We start from the raw sequence: 19,439 nt of genomic DNA, 5'->3' as shown, positions 1-19,439 counted from the left end.
ACTGCTGTTGCCAGCGTCAAATCAATGCTTCTCGCGCCTGTATGCGAGCAGTATCTCTACTGGCCTCCAGTTCGAGCAAATATAACGGTTTGGTTCACGCAACGACTACGACATGCTATGTAGGGCCATTTTGCGCTCTTCTTCACGGAATGGTTCGACGTTACGGTCTTCTTGGGTGACGTATCCATCCTTTCTCAGTGCTTGGGTGGGAAAGAGAATGTCCACAAAGTGGCTTACACTCCCTTGGTCTATATTTGACTTTGGTCGATGGCAGCACCACCAGCTTTTTTCGGTCTTTAGTACGCTTCTGACTTTTAAGAGCCTCAGGCCCGCATGTATTCCGGAGAAATCGTGCGATCAATTGTTGAGCGACTTCCCACTAACCTACAAATTTATTACCGTACACGATGACAATTCATTGAGGAAAAATGGCGATAATTGACACCCAGGATGAGATATTCAGCAATTTTGTACGAGGTAGCCTGTCCAACCCGCTGAATATGTGCCTAGAGACCAAGCGGAACTCCGAATTTGCTATATCCCGCTACGTCCGACTAACAAATATCGGCATTAGCCAGGAGAATAGATGATACCTATCTCAAAATAATTAACGCTTAGTCGACTTGGCAATTTAGGCTGTTGAAATCTAGTCACGCCATACCAATAGAAAGCTCTAAGGGAGATCAAAGCTTTTCAGCTTGTCTCTCTCAACTTAATGGAGATCTCATAATTTCTCTGCTTCCAAATATTGGTGTCTACAGAAATACTTTTTGTGCCGGAGCGTCTTCTTGACCTAACCAGCGAAACCTTTGGTCTTTTATACCTAATCATTAGTCCTCCTTCGATACATACCTTTGGCACCGCAAACAGGACCATATATCTTCCTTGGAACTTTTCTCTTTAAAAAAATCCAAGTCATCCTATCTTCACTCTCTATACCATACTTGATTCTGAGCAGTCGAACGCAAATTCATGAATTTCCAGTCTACTATGGTACATTTATCGCATCATTGTTGAGGTCAGGGCTTAAAAGCCGCTGGGCTTGTAGCCCTGGATAGCAACGTCCAATTTTCCCCATCCCTATTTGTGCAACTTCCTCTTCAAAGACACTACAGTGATTGAGCTCCTGATAAAGTCTAGTTCACTAGTCTACTGCCTCAATTGGCTTCCTCACCCGATTTCCACCTAGAATTTGGCTTCAGAAAACCCCATATTTGTACTCATCATAACCCATAGTCATTCATTACATGCGAGAGAGTGAAAAATTGGTCTACAAAAGAGAGTTATAGTAATATAAACAAACAAAAATATGCAGGTAAATAGCAAGAGCTCTCCCCAACGCAGTAGAAATGCCATTACATCATGCGATTCAATAACCAATTAATATTCCTCATCGATTTTTAGCAAATACTCCTCCGCACGCAAAGCCAATTCGCGAATATTGCGTAAACAACCGGCAGCAGCCAATTGAGTCTCTTTGTTTGTCGAACCAACGCACTCCAGCAAAAAGGGCACAACACCACTCTAGAAGAGATTAAGGTAAGAAAAAAGCTGGGAGCCCGAAGATATCACTCACTCACCTGGTGCATAATAATACAATTTTGTGGATCCATAGATAGTTTCTCCAAAGCCATAGATGTTGTGCGGTGTACGGCCGGATCATTGCTTGTCAAATAACTGACAATGGGCGTGACAGTACGTAGACGTCCCAATTCCTGTGTATTATTGCCAAATGTAGCGCAACTAGCAATAGCAGCAGCTAAGTTCTCGCGTAACAAATCCTCCTCAGTGTTTACTGTGATGTTTGAATAGGAAAAGTTTAAAAGAAGTAAGGAAGGCTAAGTTCGGGTGTAACCGAACATTAAATACTCCGCTGATAGCTTTGGAGACAAAATAAGGGAAAATCACCATGTAGGAAAATGAACCTAGGGTAACCCTGGAAGGTGTTCGTATGACATGAGTATCAAATGGAAGGTCATAAACGTGGACCAGGGGTGACTCCATAATGTGTTTGTACGATATGGGTATCAAATTAAGGGTATTAATGAGGGTTTTAAAAGTGGCCATTAGTTGTATATGTGAAGGCGTTTTCGAGATATCGACCAAAATGTGGACCAGGGTGACCCAGAACATTTTAATTAATTTATATATTTATATATGCAATACCACGAACAGGATGCCTGCCATGATTCCAAGGGCTTTTGATTTCGCCCTGCAGAACTTTTTCATTTTCTTCTACTTAATATGGTAGGTGTCACACACATTTTACAAAGTTTTTTCCAAAATTTTATATTTTGCGTCAAAAAAAACAATCCAATCACCATGTTTCATCCCTCTTTTCGTATTTGGTATAGAATTATGGCATTTTTTCCATTTTTCGAAATTTTCGATATCGAAAAAGTGGGCGTAGTCATAGTCGGATTTCGCCCATTTTTAATACCAAGATAAAGTGAGATAAGTACGTGAACTAAGTTTAGTAAAGATATATCGATTTTTGCTCAAGTTATCGTGTTAACGGCCGAGCGGAAGCACAGACGGTCAACTGTGTATAAAACTTAGCGTGGCTTCAACCGATTTCGCCCATTTTCACAGAAAACAGTTACCGGCATAGAAGTTATGCCCTTACCAAATTTCACAAAGATTGGTAAATTTTTGTTCGACTTATGGCATTAAAAGCATTCTAGACAAATTAAATAAAAAAGGGCGGAGCCAATACCATCTTCATTCCCTATCTGCGCCTCGAGGGAGATCTTAAGGCCACAATAGGGGTGGACGGTTGGCGCAAGGGTCCACAAATGGCGGACGAGGCGCTACATGTGTACACAGGTGGTTCCAAAGTAGTGGAATGTATAATGTAATATATTTATTTATTACGGCTTTCCTAAGCCTAACTTAAATCTATTTTACATGTTTATAATTGTCTTCTGGACTATGCAATCTAGAATAGTTACATCTATGTCCTACCTTGGAGTACTATGGATGGGAGACTTCCAGATCATGCGAACAAGATGTTGTGCTTGTATAGTATGTAGGCATTTTACGCATGTTAGTAAAGCGCGAAGGCAACATCTACACGGCGATACACTGAGTTAATCGAGTGATGCGTTTCAGTATGTGCTTCGGCAACCTTTTTTGTATGCGTACAAGAGCTTGGAAGGAGTAGGTTCTGCGGTATACTGTGCTGATCCGGAACTAAGCAGATCCTACAGGCTGCCGGATTACTGTAGCGTTTTTCAAGCGGAAATATTAGCCGCAACCAAAGCAGTAGAAACTCTGGAAGAGAATAGCTTAAGCTGCAACCGTGTTAACTTTTATATTGACAGTCAAGCAGCAATTAAGGCAATAATCTCGCATAGCACAGCATCTAAATGCGTGTTAGAGTGTAAGCAGTCTATGGAGAGAATCGGGACAGGAAGAAGCATGCATTTATATTGGGTCCCAGGGCATATGGGAATAGATGGGAATGAAAAAGCAGACGAACTAGCTAAAAAGGACGCATCCCTTGAAGCTTGCACCGTAGACGTCCCAATTAGACTGGGCGAGATTAAGCGAAGGTGAGAGGTGCACATGATCGACCAAGCGGGAAAGGCGTGGGTTCAAGCGCGGGGCTGTAAAGTGTTGAAGATTATGTGTAGGTCTTACAACCTTAGACTAACATAGTTGCTTCTACCATTAAAAAGAGAGGACTGTAGACTCATGACGGGTATTCTGACTGGACGCTACCTTCTGGCGTCATATGCCTTTAAATTAGGCTTGGTCAGTGATAGCAGATGTAGGAAGTGCGGGTTGGAGGAGGAAACGATCGAGCACGTTCTGTGCTCGTGCTCTGCACTTGCCAGGCTAAGACTACAGCTACTAGGAGTGATACAACTGTTAGATCTAGAAGCAGCAACTGTCTTAACTTAGCTTAAGTCCTAGGAAGCTTCTAGTATTTGCGGAGTTATTTTATAACATAGGTTCAGGTTTTTGGTAGGGTTTTTCAGTTTGGTCGTTAAAACAAACTTCTGGTAACACTACGGACTCAATCAGTCTATGTGAGGTCCTCATGGACCGGCCAGTTCAACCTAACCTAACCTTTGTATTTTGTTGCACCATATCATTACTTGAGTTGAATGTTGACATAATTTACTTATATTCTGTGAAGATGTTCAATTTTTTGTTAAAATTTGACTTTTACAATTTTTTTTTAAAGTGGGAGTGTTCGTCATCCGATTTTGCTAATTTAAATTTAACACATATACAGTAATAGGCGTAACGTTCCTGCCAAATTTCATCATGATATCTTCCACGACTGCCAAATTACAGTTTTCAGAACTTTTAAATTACCTTCTTTCAAAAGTGGGCGGTGCCACGCCCATTGTCCAAAATTTTACTAGTTTTCTATTCTGCGTCAAAGGGTTCACCCACCTACCAAGTTCCATCGCTTTATCCGTTTTTGGTAATTAATTATTGCACTTTTTCGGTTTTTCGAAATTTTCGATATCGAAAAAGTGGGCGTGGTTATAGTCCGATTTCGTTCATTTTAAATAGCGATCTGAGATAAGTGCCCAGGAACTTACACACCAAATTTCATTGAGACACCTCGAAATTTACTCAAGTCATGGTGTTTACGGACGGACGGACGGATATGGCTAAATGAATTTTTTTTTTCGCCCAGATCATTTTGATAGATAGAAGTCTATATCTATCTCGATTAGTTTATGCCGTTATGGATTACCGTTATGCGAACAAAATTAATGTACTCTGTGGGCTCTGCTCAGCTGAGTATAAAAACTGCAATACCACTTATACAGCAACTCAGTGCTACTCACCCAAATCGGCTAACTTGTAGATAACTTTCAAATCGCTCAAAATTGCCAAATTTGTTTGATCCTTTGCAATTGTTGCTATAGCAGCACAAACTGCCGACAACACTTCTGTATCCGTGGACTTGAGTAATTCCACTACCAACTCCATAGCACCCACCAAACTACGCACCAACTCACCCGATTCACGCGCATTCTGTACACACGGACATATAGCATATGCGGCATTAGCCTGCACTTTTGTATCGGTATTTTTTAGTAGCGACCATATTAAACGCACCGCATCTAAATCCTCTAATATACGCATACTTTCCGGATCCTGAGAGCATTCCTTCAAAGCTTTAGCCAAATTCACAAGCAGTGGTGCATGTGAGGAATTCAATAGTGCAACTAAAGCTGCTAAGCCGCCTGCGTTACGCAATACTTCACGATTATTTTGGAAGCGTACACATTCAGCAATAGCACCAACAACATTGGTAATCACATCATCTGAATCATCGTTTAGCAAAGGTACAAGATGATTGATTAGACGTAGCGTATCGAGTTTTTTAACATTCGCCTCTGAGGCGGCACACATCCAAATGGCACCGGCTGCACCAATCAACAACTTTTTATTTTCACGCACATTTTTATCTTTAATAATAGCGACGAGCGGTTCCAAACCGTGCGCCGAACGCACCAAATCACGTGTAGTTTGATCGAAGGCACATTTGTAAATGGCGGTACTGCCTTCGGTCTTCAAATCCAAGCTATCCGAATGTAGATGAGTGACTATATCAGCGATCATTCCTTCAGTTGTAATGGCCAATTGGAATTTGGGCTGTGACGGAAGATGAGTTTGTTATTTGTTGTAGGGTTCGAATTTTCGGAATTAATCTAGATATATGGGTAGGACATAGCCACTTTACAGTTTAAGCTATCTATTAGGAACTTGATTTTGTATGCTGAGTCTCCAGCCGCAGCTAGTTTTTTCCGTGACTACTTTCAGCAATTTTTATCCTGTGATATGCAATATGAGATAAATCACAGTTCGAAATCACGCTTGAGACTAATTGTTGTCACAAATTCATTCAAAGCTTCTGTGACAGAATTATAATTAGCTCCGGCAATATAAATCAATGATTCCATGATTTTTGCCGCTATTCTCTGTGAGATGACGCGGTAAATTGCTATCTACTAATAGATGTTGCTATTGTAGTTTACTGCGTCCTCACATAGACTGAATGTTGCCATAGGGCATCCTGCTCTATTTAATGCCATCTCCCACTAATGAATTATAGATTCCTACTGTCGCTAAGAATTGTATCCGCGACTAGATCTGTGATCGCGCCAGTGATCATAGCAATTCCTCGAAACTGTCGCTGCGATCCACTGTGATTATTGATTCGATCGCTGTGACAAAATCGCATCTTCATGAATATTTTCTAAGGTAAGTTTAAGATACAAGCCTATATAAGAGGCTTACTTAAAATAATAAAAACCCTCCTGATATCTGCGGCAAGCTCAATTCTGAATATATCTTTAGAAGAGATAATAGCATCCGATGAAAACCACATTAGCTCCCTGGAAATACTTCCACTTGGCAAATTATATCTGCCAGAGAAAGAGTATTCCGCATAATTCACTCACTTGTTACACAAAATGTTAAATAGATGAAGGTTTGTTAAGTCTTAGGACCCTTAATGTGCACCCAGGGCTCAGAAATGGAAAAGTGAACAGAGCTGTTCTGTACATGAAGCTTCTACGAGAGAGCTAGACTGCTGCAGGACAGTATGGTTTCAGACACCAACGTAACCACCTTTGTTCAGTACAGCACGATCCTTGTTAAGCTTAGTCCTAGAGGTAGTTGGCCTTTGTTGACAAAGAGACTGCGTTAAAGGTTTTATAATCTGTATTAATAAAATCATATATTGTGTGGAGATGTTGAGACTAGCTGGCGCTTATAGGACATCCCAATGTCTGTCCTATGTTGGGTCCACGAGTTCAGAAACGTTGAAAATAAATTGTCTGATGAAATGACCAGTAAAGATACCATTGGGATATCTCGTGAGGATGAAGTCCTTATGGCCATGGTGGGGAACTGGACTTATAGAACTCCTGCCAATCAACCAATCAGACTTTCAAGATCCCAATGTCGATAGCAACACGTTGAGTGGAAGCCCAGTCGACAAATCTTCAAACCCTTAAAGGGCCCCCTCGACTCTACAATGATGTTTCTTAGGACAGTTGGTTAAAATGACACGGGTAGAAAATGTACACTATGCGTCATCTCTCTGTAGAATTTTCGAAGCTCCACCCACAGCTGGCATCGATGCTCCAAGATAAGTGCGCCGTTACTCATCTACGCAACTGATATTGGCATCATTACAGCACAACCACAATTAACAAAAGGGGCCTCCTGTTATTGCAACGGATTAGAAACCCTCTCCAGAACAATCCCCATCGACCTTTTAGCACAATTGACAAGAAATCTGTCGGAAGCTCGAAAAGCAAATGGACCACGAGCGCGTGATATTTGTAATCCAAAAAGTTAGAAAGGAAGTTTTTACTCCGGTAGGATCTGTGAAAAATGAGCAGAAATCTGGATGAGAGACTAATCATATATGCTAAATCAAGGTGGAATAGAAAGTCGTATTTTACCAAATGGACCTGTACGGTGGGTATTTCAAAAAATGACTATGAGCATGATTGAGGCTCGACGGTCCTAGAACTTTGCAGGATATCCTCGCCTCTCTTCCCTGTTCAGAAACAAGTTCTCCACACTCCTAACACAGATGAGTTCTTCACCTCACTATCTCCACGGGGCATATGAGTTGTAGAACAGACCTTGAAAAGTCTAAACGATTGCAGATATCGCTATAGTTGAGCTGGAAAGATATAGTATTTTCGGTATGGCTGAATATAGATAGATCCACCCCAAAAAACTCTGTAGGGAACGGCTAAAAGAACTTGGGTTTCTGGGCACAATTAATTTAGATCCATAATTATGAAGAAATTCCTAATAACAAAATTCTTTTTGAGAATAAAAAATGATAGCAGTTGTTTTGAACCTCCAGATATGGTGGCTGCCACTGAAACTTGCTCCAGGTCGATATACTTTATGACATTGGAGTTAAGTGTCTGGTGAGAGCTAAAACACGTATTCAAATACAGGATTCTATTTCCAACTAGGATGAACTAGGAGATAAGCTCGCTCAAAGCTTTGAGATACCTCCGATAGGTCCCGCTGCCTCTGGAAAAGGGACGCTGCCTATAGAACCACGATAAGCACGGTCGCAGTAACGCGCATGTATAGAATAATTACCCAAAATTCGACCAGAAATTGGCAACTTGGCAACAGAATTTGCTTAAGTTAATTTCTTCTAGTTTCAATATCGCGAGGAAGAAGCCGGTGCAATGTTCCGTCTAAAATTTAACGAAGCTTTAGACCTGATAAATCTACCAAACCTTCAGATTTTTGTGATACTTAAAATCACGGAAAATACCACCGATTATATGCCAGCCTCATACGCAAAGAGGCTACTACCGATGAACCTCAATTTCAGTGTCCAATGCGCTAGGACCCCTATTCGGGGATATCGATAGAGGCTACTACCGGTGAACCTCAAACTCAGTGTCCAATGCGCTACGACTCATATTCGGGGATATCGATGACAATTCACACCTACTGGATGGGCATGAAGCATGACTACAAGAAGAAGCAATAGAGCCATCATTACTTTACCTGCGATGCGCATTCCTGTATGGTACCCATAATCGGTATAACAACGTCTGTGTGACAAGACTTAAGTAAACGGGCCATCAACGGCACAACACCACTCTTACGCATCAACTCTTTATTGTGACGAGACAACGAAAGCGACCAAAGTGCACGAGCACCAGCGCGCGCCATATACAAACATTCCAAATCAGTAGCGTTGAGTTCTTCCAGCGGAGTTTGTAGGACACTGCAAGAGATAAAATACTGAAACGAATTTTGGGAAATACCGCTTATTTGAAACCTTCTGCTAACGTTCGAATCGCTAAACTGTTGAATAAATCACTTTGTTGCGGTCACCCTGTTTATTTCAACGACCTTTCTGCTAACACTGGCTGCAAACATGTTAAAGCTAATGCAACAACCTTGAACTACATGTTGCGAACGCAGTCAACTCAGCTGTTTTTGACATTTCTGCAAATAAGGCAATAGCTGCCACGAGCTTCGCGAAAGTTCTACCCTTTTTCCGGTGATTACTCAAGGAGTTGGACGTGATCAAAAATTAGATCGCAAACTAATAAAAAAGGAAAGAAAAGCAACAAAAGTCAATTTGCAAGTTTCATCGCGTGCTCTAAATAAGAAGCCACTTTGGTATGCCAACACGACGGGCAGCATTAAGCTATTAAAGCTGATTGGCACACGGTTTCATGCATGTGAACAAGTGTGCAGGGGCACACCTAAAGTGAAAGGAAGAGAGGGCGGGGGAAAATTGTAGGGATACACCCGTAGTTTTAGCGCTCACCGGAGCAAGACGTCTTGTAGGAGGTAGGCTGCCAAAACCCAGGCGTGGATTACACGCTCAGTACCCTGCGGTTTCTCAAACCGCTTCTCTTTGGCCGCGTTGGGCAACTTCTTTTAAGTCTTGATAATTTCAATCGTCGGGCCGAACTGGGCCAAAAGGATGAGACTTGGCGACACGTTTGAGTAGCTTCGAATTTTGCATAATTCTTTCTTTTCACATTTTATTAACAAAAGCACTGTAGCTTTATAGGGTTACGAGGGCCGATCGTAAGGCTCATATAGTATGTAATAAAGACATCGTAAATAAGGACCACACGTTGGTGTGAATACAAACATGTGAATTAATTTGTCAATAAATTTACAATGAATTGCTTATCAATTTAGGTTGGTGGTATTTGATTTCGGATGTGATGTGGTCAGACGGACGGACAGGGAGGGGACGGACGGGTGACATGAGGGGATAGACAATTTTAGGTTGAACATTGGGGTCGGCAACCATAAGGCCACTGCCGACCATGGAAGGGAGGGAATAAGAGGGCTGGCCAAATAACACCATCGGCAGCTGCAAACTTCGGAGGAGTCATGGTAAGTTAAGCATGCAAACGGGAGTTCTGAGTGTTGTGCCCATCGAATGGGTGAGAAACAAAGGGGGGTACGAATTTTTTTTGTTGCGTGATTATTTACTAACAGCCTAGTGATATCAACAGAAGCAGAAAGAGTCTACAGAGTTTACCCACCGCAAACTAACATCCAACATGTCAACCAATTTCGGTATACCACCACAAGTGCGTACATATTTTCTAGCCAAACGCACCTTACACACGTTAGCCAATGTCTCAGCGGCCATTGTCTTTAGCTCTTTAGAGAGTGCACTCAAAATATCCACTATCAATGGTATGCCACCTAAATCCACAATGGTCTTACGTATATCGATGTTCAACGAGATATCAGTGAGTACGGAGAGTGAGCCAAGTGCACAATGCGAATCATTACATTCGAGTATATTCACCAAAACTTCTAAGCCACCAATATCCTGCACAGCCATTTGATTGATTTGTGTGCGGAGATCATAATCGCGTAAACAACAAAGCGATACAATTGTGGCTGTCTGATTGCCCGCTTTAATATATTTGATCAACTTTTGAATATTATAATATTCTGCAGGTATTTCGGCAGTACGTGCTATATCCTTCCAACGTTCTTCTTCCTCTGTTGAGGACTCAACTTCGGTCGAATCGGAATCTTGTACTATAATGGTTTTCTTTCCACCAAAAAAGGTATCCGGACAGCTACCGCAAGTATCAGCGGCACCACGTCGACGTTGTTCTTTCTTCTTTTTTTGCTGCATTTGTTGTTCTTCCAAATGTTTTTGTTGTAAATTTAATTCGTACTGATTCGCATTCGTTTGCAATTCATCTTGTGATTTGTTACCTTATAAAGATCTTGTAAATATTTTTTGTGTTCCGGTGTGAGTTATTTTGCTAACTGACCTTTACCATCCGAATGGTATGATTGAACATTTAAAAGTTCTTCTTCCTCGTCAAGGCTGCCCATTTTAACAGACATTTTCGCAGAGCGGTAACAAAAATTTGCAACGACGATGAGTAATATTAGTTTCGGTAGCAGAATTTGTAATATTTTGCTTTTCTATGTGCAGGAATTTCTCAGTTTGATAATTCTTATTTTTTTATTTTGTCAATCTCTGCGCGTTGTTTTGATATTTACTTCACTTCGATTGAAGCGCTTTGAAGTTGCCTTAGAAACGAATGGAATTTGAATAACAGGAGGATGTGGTTGTTGGAAGCTCGCTTTCTATGAGTCAGTGTTATGAGCGATGAATGTGAAGGACTTAAAATTCAAGGAAACAAATTTTCTATTACTAAATAGCGTCATATAAGCGACAAAAGGAGCTGCTGACGATACCGACATCTGACGTTTACTTCACTTGACTCTCACAGATACTGATAGAGGAATCGATTGTCTACCTGGGAACTAACGTACAGTGTGCGCTGAAGTTGTGGGGGAAGCACTTCTCCTCTCAGTGCTATGTGGTTAAGACGAAACCCATAACCCAATCGCTGATGTTGAAATAAACGTTCCGCAACCAAGCTACGAAGAAGTGAGAATGTCAATATCGCGACTACAGAAAAATAGCAAAACCGTGAACTAACCATCGAGCTGTTTACACACTGAAGCGATTATATAGTAAGGAGCATGCACCTACTCCTAAGCAAAATTTGAACCTTCTAAGCGCGACTTCAAACTAGTACATCTACATTCAACCAGGTATTCACGAGGAAGACTTACGATAAGAAAATCAACACACACCATCTTTTCGTCGATTACAAAGCAGTTTCTGATATCACGAAAAGAAGTTTATTGTATAATGCTATGTCTACATTAAATCCTCCCTCCAGAACCAAAAATCATGCTCTACTAGTATCTCATCATATCTGTCCCAATCGTTTCTGCACATTTGTGAAAGGCACTTCGGTAGCATCGTGGTGGCTGTGGTTGATATCCAAAAGCGGTAAAAGTTGGTTAGGTCGAATGTGAAGTTGCTTTGCAACCCGGTACCCTGACCCATAAATTGGAATAGGTGTTAGACACGCCTCAAAACCCACCAAGGTGATAGTGTGTCCACTCACATCATCCATTGTTACCACGGAAAGCGATTCTTGGGCGCTGTTCAAACGTCCATTGATCCGTGTGTATTGGTGCATCATGAGGTTAGGCCGACGACGGCAGGTACTTACGATAAATCGATCACTTTCATACCTGTCCTAATGTATGCGTCGAAATCATGGACGGTGTTAGAAGACGATGGGATGGCAGTTGCAGTGTTCGATAAGAGCTCTCCGGAAGGTTTACGGTCCTGTCGGCTATGGCTACTATGTGTATAAAAAAAAATTTATGGAACTTCACGCAAACATGATCATAAAGCCCAAATGCTTCGCTGTCTAGGTCATGTTATGAAAATAGAAGACGACGCTCCAGCCCAGCCCAGGACTAGTACCAGAGGGTTCCAGTGCCGGAGTTTAAGGAATTCAATCAAACTCCCCATATCCGTTACATTCCTTAAGCTTTCGGGCAGTGTTTTTGAGGTTAAATCTACCAAATTGCAACAACAACGGTGTATTCTGCAGAGAGGGATGTACGAACCCACTCTAGAGCAGCGGTCCCAACCGAGATTTCGCCTACCCTTCTGCATTTATTTTAGTTTTTTTTATTCATTTTATTTTTGTTTGATTTTTCATTCTGTATTTTTTTTTTTTTTTTTTTTGTTAATTTAATTATATTTTATTTTATTGTTTCATTCATTTTGTTTTATTTAATTTCATGTTTAATTTATTTCTCTTTTATTATATTTTTTAGTTTTTTTAGTTAATTTTACTTTGATTTATTTTATTTTTTTCACTTTATTCTTTTCTCTTTTATTTTATTTTAATTTATTTTATTTTATTTCATTTTATTTTATTTTATTTTATTTTACTTTATTTTATTTTATATTACTTTATTTTATTTTATTTTATTTATTTTATTTCATTTGTTGTGTTTTATTTTATTTTCTTGCTTTTATACTGTGCGGTTTCCTCGTTCACATATTTCGAGGCGCTTCCATTTCCAGAACTTACTAGTTAGTTATCAGCTATAAAATTATAACTACAGATGCACGTGTATAGCCACTCATATGCGCATGTATTTGTGAGCGACACCTCCACAATTATAATTGCATACTTTTGGGAGCATCTCAGATAAGATATCTGCATGTGTTTGTGCGTCTATTCTCCGCTGCGTGTACGTACATATGTGTAGGCATAATGATTGATCTATTGATGTGATGATAGTATCCCTATAGTATCAAAATGACTGCCATGCCTCAGCTGGCGCTGCTTTTATACTCTTCGGTTTCCTCGTTTGCATATTTCTAGGCGTTTCTAGAATTAACTATTTGTTTACCAGCTATAAACTCACCAGCTATAACTACAGATGCACTATTATAGCTTCTCGCATAGCCATATGCGCGTGTATATATCCATCGATGATTGCCTACTTTTGGGAGTATCTCAGATATATGCATATGTTTGTGCGTTTCTCTCCGCAGCTTGTATGGACATAATGATTGATTTGTTTATGTGCATACAAGTCACTGCTCAGTATTGGCTTAGAAATGTTAGTATCCCTTAGTGTTGCTAATATTGGTCACACTGCCCTCCACCTAAGTCTGATCGTACCGATCAGACAAATTTCCTGATCTAAACGACGCCAGCCTTTCCAGATAAACCACTTTCATTTTGGTTCCTGTTTTACCAATGGTTTGTATGCGCAACTTTGTATGGGCCTTCCCAGTTACACTGCAATTTCGGGAACAAACCTTTTTTCCTTTGTTGGTTGTATAACAGTACCGAATCTCCTTCCTGAAAACCTTCCGAATTAATTGCTTTATCGTATCTGGATTTCATCTTGTTACTCATAATCTTTGTTCGTTGCCTTACCAGATCGTGTATTTCTCTCAGCTCTTCTTCCAAGACACCAGTGGATTTCTTGACATTCCTCTCAGCATCGGCATCTATCCCAAACTTCAAATCAGCTGGCAGTCGAAGGTCATTGCCAAAAATTATTTTTGCAGGGGTTTGGCCCGTTGTCTCATGCGCTGCTGATCGGTAAGCCATCAAGAATATTGGTATGCGGGTATCCCACTCTTTATGGCACTTGTCCACTACTTTCCTTAAGTGCTCCTCCAATGTTCTATTGAATCGTTCCATCATACCATCGGACTGAGGATGCAACGCGATGTCCGTGTTTTTCGAATGCCCAATGATTTACACATTTCCTGGAACACAGCTGATTCGAAATTCCTGCCTTGGTCAGAATGTAACCCTATTGGTACACCATACCTTGCAACCCAATTGTTTATAAACACTTCTGCTACTGTTTCCGCTTCTTGATTTGGGATTGGGTATACCTCTGGCCATTTGCTGAAATAATCCATAACCACCAGTACATATTTGTTTCCGCAGTTGCTAGTAGGAAATGGATCTGCGACATCCATAGCGATCCTTTCAAATGGCGCACCTGAGTTATATTGCTTCATCTGGCCATGTCTTCGGGTTTTGGGCCCTTTCGCTCTGCTGCAAACCTTGTAGTTCGCAATCCACTCAGTGACCGACTGACGGCAACCAACCCAATAGAATCTCTATTTAATCTTCTCGAGCGTCTTCGTGATTCCAAGATGACTTCCGCGTGGACCATTATGCAGCTCGCTGAGCACCTCAGGAATCTTCTTACTGGGAACAACTATCAGTTTCTTTTTTGCATTGACCATCCTCACTCTCCTATACTCGATGCAAACAACCGGATATCAATTCTAAACTGTTCCACGGTCCCATGACTTCGCAATGGGACTCTCTGCTGACATCTCCTCTCTATTTGGTCTTTCGTTTCATTCGAGCCCTTGCCTAACATGTGACAGATCAGTATCTTCTAGCTGACACTTCCTTCGTTGTTCCTTGTCCAATTCATCCGTACACGTTATAGTCATTAGCCGGACATCTATAATGTCTTTTTTAGCCTCGTCCTTTGAACAGTGCTTGCATTCCAAACTACATGGTCTTCGTGACATTGCATCAGCATTTCCATGGATACTACCTTTTCGATGCTCAATGGAAGACTCATAGCTTTGTAGTCACTCGATCCACCGGGCCAATTGTCCTTCCGGATTATGGAACTGCAGAAGCCATTTCAACGCTGCCTGATCTGTCCTGACGCGGAATCGCTGGCCGTAGAGGTATTTGTGAAAATGTTTAATGACCTCTACCAATGCCAACAGCTCTCTCCGTGTAACGCAATAGTTCATCTCTGGTTTCCCCATCGAACGGCTGTAATATGCACCTACCTTCTCCTGTCCATCGACCAGTTGTGATAAAACGCCTCCTATAGCATATCCACTCGCATCTGTATCTGGAATAAATGTTGCTCCTGGAATCGGATATGCCAACATTGGGGCAGTGCACAAACGCTCCTTCAATGTTTGGAAAGCCACTTCTTGCCCCTTCTTCCATTTAAGAGCTTTCTTTTTTCTTGTAAGCTCATGGAGGCTATGGGCTACGCTGGAAAAGTTTGGTACACATCGGTGGTAATATGTGCACAGCCCAAGGAAACTTCTTATTGCATGCTAGTTCTGTGGTCTTGGCCAATCCTTTACTGCCTCTATCTTTTCATTCGCTGTACTTCTGTCGTTACCTTGTGACCCAAATAATTTACTACCTTTTTAAACGGCGAACACTTTTTGAGACTTAGTATCAGACCAGCGCCAGCTATTCTCTGGAAAACTTACTCCAAGTTCTTAAGATGTTCATCAAAGTTCTTGCCCAATACGATGATGTCGTCCAGGTACATCAAGTATGTTTTCCAATGTAGTCCTTTCAGTACCTGGTCCATGAGTCTCTCAAAAGTAGCTGGTGCAATACAAAGTCCAAAAGGCATCACTGTAAATTGCCAAAGACCATCACCGACACTGAAGACTGTTTTCTCTTTGTCTTCCTCCTTCTTTTCCAGTTGCCAGTAGCCGCTTTTCAAGTCCAGTGTGGAAAACCATTTCGTACCAGATAAGGAGTCCAGAGTATCGTCAATCCTTGGCAATGGGTAGCTATCCTTTTTGGTTACGTCGTTCTACTTGCGGTAGTCCACGCAAAACCTCATTTTCCCATCCTTATTCTTCACAAGTACCACAGGTGAGCTCCATGGACTAGCTGATGGTTCGATGACGCCGCTGTCGCTCATTTCTTGTACGATTTGTCTCACAACTTCCCGCTTCGCCAGTGGAACACTACGAGGAGCTTGACGTATCGGCCTCGCGTCTCCAGTGTCAATTTGATGTTTCACAACATTGGTGCGGCCTGGGTTGGAACAATCCTGGTCAAATATGTTTGCGTACTTTAGAAGCAGTTGCTTTGCCTTACTCTGATGATCTTGATCTAGCCCCTCCGTCCATGCCGTGATGTCATTTGAAAGATCAGTCTTGCGAGTTGAAACGTGTTCCTGGAGCTGTTCACAATTAATAACTACTTCAGCCTCTTGGCATCTTCCCAATATAGCTTCTTTTGTCAGTTTGAATGGTGACTTGAACTCCCTGAGTACTCTTACCGGAATACGTCCATCCTGTTTTGTCATAGCAAGGGTTTTTCGTACAAGTACGTTCGGTGTTTATCTGTTTGCTGCCTCGACAACCCACAATTTGTTTGTCCCACAATCTCCATCAACCTTTGCCCAGATGACTACTTCGGATTTTGGTGGTATTGCTGACTCTCTTCCACCAGCACTCGTCTACTGCTGTAGCCTCTCTCGTAGCCGAAATAAAGTTGGACATCCATGTTTTTATATCGCATCGTCTTGCTTTGCATATCGATCTTGATGCCTTGGTCGATTAAGAAGTCCACTCCAATTATGATTTCATCAACAATCTCTGCCACTATAAAATTGTGTAGTACCGTGACGTTCCCAATTGCTACTTCACGTGCTACTTCCCCAATTACCTGGGTTTCCTCTCCCGTGGCTATACGTAATCTTGCTCCAAGCAATTGTCTTATCTTCTTGTTGACTAAATCCGATCGAATGATGGAATGAGATGCACCCGTATCTATAGTCAGTAACCGTTCCTTTCCAATTTGCGAGATAGAGATTATGGGGCATTCAATTGAGGGAGCCAGCTGTCCCCCCTTGCGGCTGACTCCCTTTAGTTTAACGATGGAGTGGACTTAGAGATTTGCTCATCTCCTTCAGCTCTGCGTTTACGGCCACCCACATTGTTGGAACTATTGGGACCGGTGCTGCAATGTCGTGCAATGTGACCTGGGTTGCCGCACTTGAAACATTTCATATCGCCGGCATTTTTTTGTTGTGATCCCTTCAGTGCTTCCAAAATTGTGTCTACCCAATCTGGTCATTCCACTTCCACACGATGAGCTTTTTATGCTGGTTTATTCAATAGTGAGGCAGTTTCCTGAGTCAATACATATGATACCGTTTCTGCCAATATTGGCTTTGGGTTTGCTATGTGGCTCGCTTCGTTTCGACGTCCCGTATGCCATTTATAAAGCTCTGAATTTTTACCCTTTCGGTGTATTCCACGTGTGCGCTGGCATTCGCCAAATGTGCAAGCCTTTCGACATCTGACGCAAACTCCTGCAAAGTCTCATTATCTTTTTGGTAGCGGTTTTTCAACTATATTTGGTATATCTGCTTCCTGTGTTCTCTTCCGTATCGCCTCTCTAGAGCGCTCATCAATGTTTCGTAGTTGTTCCGCTCTCCCTCGGGAATAGTCTGTAGGATTTCAGCAGCAGATCCTTTCAATGCCACGAATAGTGCAGCAACTTTATGTTCAGCACTCCAGTTGTTCACTGCTGCGGTCTTCTCAAACTGAATCTTAAACACCTGGAAAGGAACAGAGCCGTTGAAAGATGGAGTTTTTACCTTTGTATTGCTTGCTGAAACAACTGGGCGTTTTAGTTGCAGCCCCTGTATACTACCTTTTAAAGCATCTACCTCAGCCTCGATTTTGTTCTCAAACTGCATTATTTTTTCATCCACACGGGCGTCCAGTTGTGCAGAGATCTGCGATGATACCTGTGCTGAAATTTTTGCCAACATTTCTGATATACGTGCCTCTTGTGCTTCAATTTTAGATGTTATTTCTGACGACATCTCTGAGATACGTGTCTCCTGTGATTCCAGTTGGGATTATATTTGCGATGACATTTCTGAAATACGCGTTTCTTGTGCTTCAATCTTCGATGTTATATGGTTCTCCTGCGAGTCTAGTTGTGTTTCCATCTTGGATGTTATACGTGTCTCAGGCGCTTCCAGATGGGATACCATATAAGTCTTCTGTTCTTCCAGTTGAGATGACATATCGGTTGATATTTGTGACGACATTTGCTTCAACACTGCTAGTATCGCGTTATTGTCTACACTTGCCAATGGATTCGTAGTCTCTATCTTCTCCTCCATTTTAGTTGCTGGCTCTTCCACATCAGGATGAAAGAATTACTCGTCCACATTAATTCCTTCCAACTCCAATACCACTCGTAGCAGTGCTTAAAGTTCGATCTTATTGCCGGTTGTATTCAATCCACGGTTCTCCAACTCCTTTTTCAGTTGCTGGATCCTTAATCACTTAACTTTGCCATGTCCAAGTAGTATTCGAAATCTCCAGAATTTATTCAACAATTCCTCTTCTGACACCAATTGTAACGATTTTTAGTGGTATTCCTCTTATTTGCGAAGGTTGCAACGTTGTTAACGTTAGAATCACTAAACTGTTGAATAAATATCTCCAATATTCAATAATGCAAATGATCTTTATTAGACTACTTTCACAATAACACTTCTACTTCTCAACAGATAGCGTGCTTAAATCAAACTGATTGCCATGCCTCATCTGGCGTTGCCTTTATACTCTTCGGTTTCCTCGTTTGCATATTCCTAGGCGTTTCTAGAATTTACTATTTGTTTACCAGCTATAAACTCTCAACTATAACTACAGATGCATAGCCATATGCGCGTGTATATGTGAGTGATACTTCCATCGATGATTGCCTACTTTTGTTGTTGTTGTTGTTGTTGTAGCAGTGCATCGCCCGACCTAATAGGTGCGACCGATCACAAATTTTCATCAATATCCTGTAACGGGAGTCCAACGAAACTTGCTGTTTCATCAGGGGTGGACTATAATGAAAGGGGTGTTAGAGGCGTTGGTTCCACATTACAATTAAAGAGTTGGTTGGTGTCATGTGGGGACACATTGCAAGCGAGGCATACATTTTGTATGTCGGGGTTGATTCTGGATAGGTAAGAGTTTAGCCTGTTACAGTATCCAGAACGAAATTGAGCTAGAGTGACTCGCGTTTCCCTGGGGAGTATGCATTCCTCTTCCGCAAGTTTTGGGTACTGTTTTTTGAGTACTGGATTCACTGGGTAATTCCCGGCATAAAGGTCCGACGCCTGTTTGTGGAGTTCACTGAGGACCTGCTTGTGATTTTTTACTTCATACGGATGAGTTTTCAAGTGCCGTATTTCCTCATAATGCTGACGGAGATGACTCCTTAAGCCCCTAGGCGGTGTTGGCTCATCAATCA

General features: G+C 41.6%; 1 protein-coding gene across 1 annotated transcript; it reads right to left on the bottom strand.

The window, feature by feature from the left end:
• Window positions 1-1,223: 1,223 nt before the first annotated feature.
• On the bottom strand, window positions 1,224-10,869 carry gudu (Armadillo repeat-containing protein gudu). The gene is made up of 6 exons (XM_067769211.1): window positions 10,794-10,869; window positions 10,041-10,734; window positions 8,530-8,752; window positions 4,812-5,625; window positions 1,581-1,795; window positions 1,224-1,524 (listed from the first exon to the last, which is right to left on the bottom strand). Exons 1-6 carry the CDS (start codon window positions 10,867-10,869, stop codon window positions 1,381-1,383), a joined length of 2,166 nt encoding a protein of 721 aa, XP_067625312.1. The 3' UTR covers window positions 1,224-1,380.
• Window positions 10,870-19,439: the final 8,570 nt, after the last annotated feature.

The sequence above is a fragment of the Eurosta solidaginis genome, chromosome 2 (assembly GCF_040869045.1).
Source record: "Eurosta solidaginis isolate ZX-2024a chromosome 2, ASM4086904v1, whole genome shotgun sequence".
NCBI lineage: Eukaryota > Metazoa > Arthropoda > Insecta > Diptera > Tephritidae > Eurosta > Eurosta solidaginis.
The sequence above is the reverse complement of the archived record's forward strand: the minus strand, read 5'-3'. Positions and strand labels throughout refer to the sequence as shown.